Source organism: Monoraphidium neglectum (genome assembly GCF_000611645.1).
Source record: "Monoraphidium neglectum strain SAG 48.87 unplaced genomic scaffold scaffold00515, whole genome shotgun sequence".
NCBI lineage: Eukaryota > Viridiplantae > Chlorophyta > Chlorophyceae > Sphaeropleales > Selenastraceae > Monoraphidium > Monoraphidium neglectum.
In genome coordinates, this window is record NW_014013113.1 from 1 (window position 1) to 4995 (window position 4995).

Sequence of the window (4995 nt, forward strand, 5' to 3'; positions counted from 1 at the left end):
CCGCCGTCATCACCCTCAAACAGCGCCGCCGCCGACGCCTCCCAATCGTCCGCCACCTCGTCCCCCGCCGCCGCCTCTTTCTCCTGGCCTCCCTCATGCCCCTCGTCCTCCCCCCACGCCTCGTCCCGCCCCCGCTGCTCCTCTTGTTGCTGCCCGACTGCCGCCGCTGTCGCCGCCGCCGCCGCCGTCGAAGCAGCAGCAGCAGCAGCAGCAGCTGCCTTGCCGGCGCCGCCGCCGCCTCCTGCCTGGGCGACCCCGCATCCCTCCTGTTCTGCGATGGCCAAAGCTTCCGCGTCGCTCAACTTGAGCTTGCCCATCTCAGCTGCGCAATTGGAACAAAGGGTGACAGTGCGAGATGTGGGATGCACACGAGGTGCAAGAGTGTGTGTGTGTGTGTGTGTGTGTGTGTGTGTGTGTGCATGTGTGTGTTTGTGTGTATGTGTGCATGTGCATGCGTGTGTGTGCATGTGCATGCGTGTGTGTGTGTGTGTGTGTGTGTGTGTGTGTGTGCGCGCGCGCGCGTGGGTGCGCGCTAGCATCCTCATCTAGCAGGGGTCAAAGCGCCGCCCTCGCCCCCTCCGCCCACCTTTGAGCAGCCCAATGAGCTGCCCCGCCTCCCTCTGCTTGTCCTTCAAGCCGGCCGCCTTGGCGGACGCCGCCCAGCCCTTGGCGCGCGCAAACTCACACGCGAGCTGCTTCCTGGGGCGGGGGCGGCCGCATGCCAATGCCCAGGCGCATGCGGGCGGCGCGGCGCATGGGGATGAGGATGCGGCGTCGGCTGAGGCGCACGGGCACGGTCAGCGCGACCGTGGCCGAGTCTGTGCGGGCGCTGGGTGTGCAGATCAGCCGACAGCGGGATGACCACTGGATCCAGAGACCCGACACGGGGCAGCGCAAACCGCCGACACGCGACCTCAATAAGATCAGGTCAGATCGGATCACCTGCGGACCTCCTCTGGCAGGCTGCCGAACGCCCGCTCCGCGCGCCGCCGCTGCGAAATGAGCGCGGCGCACACCGGAAGGATTCTTGTCGGGCCGCGCCGCCGTTTATCGCCGTGGCGGCGCGACGATACATCGGGCGGGCAGCTGCGCAGCGGTAGATCTGACGCAAGCATGGCTGAGGCCCCGCCCCCGCCTCATTCTAGAGCGCTGCCAAAGGGTCGTGCCTCGCCCTCCCCTTGAATGATGCAGGCGCCCCAGGCCCTTTGTCTGCCAGCTTCCCGTCAGCTGCCCCCCCACCTCGATCTCCCTGGGGTCCCCCCACAGCTCCCAGTCCTCGATGACCGAGTCCTCGGAAGCTTCCCCGCAGCTGCCGTCGTCTGCCCCGCCGTCCTCCTCGCCCTCGGACGACCCGCCACCGTACTGCTGCAATATCCATGCTTTGGCCGCCGCTTTCTCGTCCGCGCCGCCCGGCCCCGTCGCGCTGCCGGCGCCGGGGCCGGCGCCCTCGTCGCTGGCGCCGCTGCCACTGTCAGAGGCGGTGCCGTCGGCGTCGCCGTCGGCGCCGCCGCCGCCCTCCGACGGACCCTCCTCAGGGCCGGGCGCGCCGCCGCCGCCGCCGCCGCTGCCAGACGTGCCTGGCGCCGCAACCGACAGCACCTGTCCACGGCCGGCAAGGGGGGCACGCGCGCCGACATGTGGGGCAGAGGCCAATCGGCCGACGCGCTCCGCCGCCGAGCGCTCACACGCCCGGAGCGCCCCCGCGCAAAGCCGGGCTTTGACGGCGGCCTCATGTGAATTCCCCATGAACAGCCTCCTCCCTTGAGCTGCCGGCTGGGCGTGAATTGTGTTGTGCATGTGTCGTGGGCACCACCTCGCCGCTGCCCCGCCCGCAATCGCCAGCCATTTGTATCCCCAGGCCTCCCACCTTGACGGCCGCCGCCCCCGCCGCGCCACCGCCGCCGCGCGCCGCGCCCGCGAAGCGCCGTGGCAGCTGCGACTGGGGAAGGTTCAGGCACAGCCAGTCGAGCGCCGGCGCCACCTCAGCGGCCGCGCCCAGCGGCAGCGCCCGCAGCGCTAATTGGACCTGGTCGTGACTAAAGCCGTAGTCCACCAGCCGCTCGTATGTGTCGGCGTACGCGCGCTGCAGCTGCTTGGCGGCTGCCGCGCCGCCGGGGGGCAGCTGCCCCTGCTGCTGCTGCTGGAGGGGCGCCTCCAGCTCCTGTGGCGGGACAGCATGAGCGGAATCATAGGATGCAGCCATGGGGCTCATGCGGCGAGATTCATGAGAGTTCCCGGGCGGCAGTGGGCGCGCCGGCCGCATGCGCCGCCACTGCAGGGACCGAACGCGGCCGAGCTGCGCATGCTCGCCGCGGCACAGCTGTTCAACTGCCCGAGTCCAGACCAAGCGGGGCGCTGCACGGAGCAGGAAGAGGGCGCGAACGCGAGTGATGTATCTAATTGCAGACCGTTTGCTGCCGCGCCTGACCTGCAAGATGCTCCGCACGCTGGCCTCGCTTGCAGCAGTCAGCTCGACTGCAGTGCGCCGCGCCTGCCCGCCCCCGGCCGCCGACGCGCCGCTGGACTTGCGCCCATCCTGCCGCTTGTGGTGGCCCTTTGGTGCCATTTGAGGCCGTTCAATCTATCCGAAGCGACGATGAAGGACGCTATTCATGATCGATCGCTTCGCAGTAAATTGAAACAAAGATCATACCGTATGCCATTTGATATGCTCATAGCAGCAGTGCTCTTTGAAACGGTAACACGTTCCAATCTTCCTGTTCTACGTCTACTGCTCTTGCGAGCGTTGGCTGCGGCATGCCGTCACCCGCACTCACCGCAGACCAGCTGCTGAAAGCTTAGCTGCATCCACGCCCTGGCTGCACTGCTGCAAGCTCCACTCATACCGTAATCCGTCAGCTGCGCTCATAGAATACATGCCAGGATCCCTTTTGATGTGGCACCTCTTGCCAGGGTCGCGTTTGCGTAACTGTGCCAAAATCCAGCAAGCAACAGCCACCCGGCAGTTGTGCACGCCCCCGGGCCCCTCTCCTCGTCTTGCACAACCAGATACCAGAGCTTGACATGTGTATGGTGTATGGGATTTCAATAACACGTACTTCACACAGGTAGCCCCATGCTGCAATAACAATATGGCGAGGGTTCAGCTTCCAAGGCTCTGGGGCTGAATGGAGTCGCCCGGGCGAGCAGGCGTGGCGTGTGTCAGTCAGAGAAAGCGGGATGCGGTGCCGACCCACGCGTGCTAGTTACGGTACAGGAATAGAAGGAAGCAACCTATGTGGCACAAAACGACGTCAGTGGCGGCGGGGACACAACTCACCCAACCGCGGGTTATTCACAGGCCGGCCCCCAGCTACCGGCCGCGGCGCTTGCAGCAGGAAGCGTATAAGCAGGGGTGGCAGGCGAGCCGCACAGATGCTCTTTATTATTCAGTGCGCCTGCGGCCACGCAGCGCGCCCAGGGGTAGCCAGAGCGCACGTGCGTGCAGGCGCAGGCGAGCGTCTTTTGACGTGCAGCTTGGCGAGTGTCTTGGTTCAATTCCGCAGGCCAAATATCCCTTTAAATATCCCTTTATAGTCAGTGATGCAAGTCGCCGGCGATGATGGATGACGACAAAGCAAGCGCTTTGAACACCCCCTTAGACGGATCGGTTTTATTGGCGTGGGGCGGGAAAGGGCCCGCAATCACTTGTCCCGCAGCGAACGAAAAGGCTGGGGTGGCCAGCGAGAGGCTGCCAAGTGGGGGAGGGGGGGGGGGCGTGCCGCCACGCTCATCAAGCCAGCAAGGGTTGCAAACCGCTGTGGATTGTGGCGGTGATGAGATTGGTGAACCGTGCGAGGCAGGGAAAGCACAGCAGTGCCGCCCTCGGCGCGGACGGCACAGCTCCAAAGAGTTTCCTAACGAAGAGCGGTGCAGCCCGTGGCACAGCGCGGGCGCGGAAGCCGGGCGGACGCAGGCCCAGCAAACGGCGCGCGGGTGGCCCGGCCGTGCGGCCTCGCGGCAGCACGTGCCTGCCCGGCGCAGCGGGCCCGCCGCGGCGGCAAAAAACCAACGCTCTCAAGTCAGAGGGTGTAGGCGTCGACGGCGTCGTACGTGCATTGCAATCCGAATTTGACTTTGTACTGTGGATATGCGGGCCGGACTCTCACAACCACGGGCGTCCCAGGCCCAGAGCAGGCTGCTGACGTCGCCACAGTGCCATTGATGATGTACTCCAGGGTGGCGGCGCCGTCGTCGCTCGAGCAGCTGCCGGGCAGCTGCATGACCTGCCCGGGGGCCTGGCAGGCCGGCTTGATGCAGGTGACTTTTGGCGCGTCTGGGCAGACGGCCTCTGTGCAATTTGGCGGCGGGATGTGGGTGGCGGGCGGGGAGAGGTTTGACAAGAAAATGTATGATACCAGGCAAGCGGTTGGTGCAGCGCGTCAGCAAGCAAGATTCCAAGGTTGCAGGGAAGGCTGCCTGGCCGCCGGTTTGTGGTAAGCACATGTTCACACTTCTCGCGATCTCGATGCCCAAAGACATCAAAGCGACATCAAACTCAGGAAAACCCCACATCGGACCCACCGTTGCTCGGAATAACTTTGAAGCTTGCAGTGTTGCGCAGCTTAACCACCGGCCCGACCACCGCGCACGCCGCCGGCACGCCCGCGGCGAGCACCAGCGACGGTGCGACCACCGTGGCGACGTCGTCGACAGGGCACGCCGCCGCGCCGACGGCGGCCGCGCCCACGGTGGCCGCGCTCACGGCGGCCGGGCCGGCCGCGTACGCGATCGCGGCCCCTGGGACGCTGCTTGTGCAGAGGCCTGAGAGGGGAACGCTCGCGCCGGCAGTCGAGCAGTCGAGTTGGGCCGGGCAGGACCATTTGACGTCCGCCGGCGCGTAGGCACACTGGCTGGCGCCCTGGAACGCCCAGGCTGCAGACAGGCGGGCGAGCGCGCTGCCTCCTGTCTCCTTGTTTTTGGTGCAGCTGGAGGGCTTGAGGGTGCAGAGGCCGCCCACCGCGCTGTCTGGCGCGAGCGCCTGCCTTAGGCACG

General features: G+C 66.4%; 1 protein-coding gene across 1 annotated transcript; it reads right to left on the reverse strand.

Moving 5' to 3' along the window:
- Positions 1-681: 681 nt before the first annotated feature.
- On the reverse strand, positions 682-2566 carry MNEG_3905 (hypothetical protein; the record flags this gene model as incomplete). The annotated part of the gene is made up of 5 exons (XM_014047615.1): positions 682-829; positions 943-992; positions 1240-1599; positions 1868-2161; positions 2429-2566. 5 exons carry the CDS (start codon positions 2564-2566, stop codon positions 682-684), a joined length of 990 nt encoding a protein of 329 aa, XP_013903069.1.
- Between the last annotated feature and the right edge of the window lie 2429 nt (positions 2567-4995).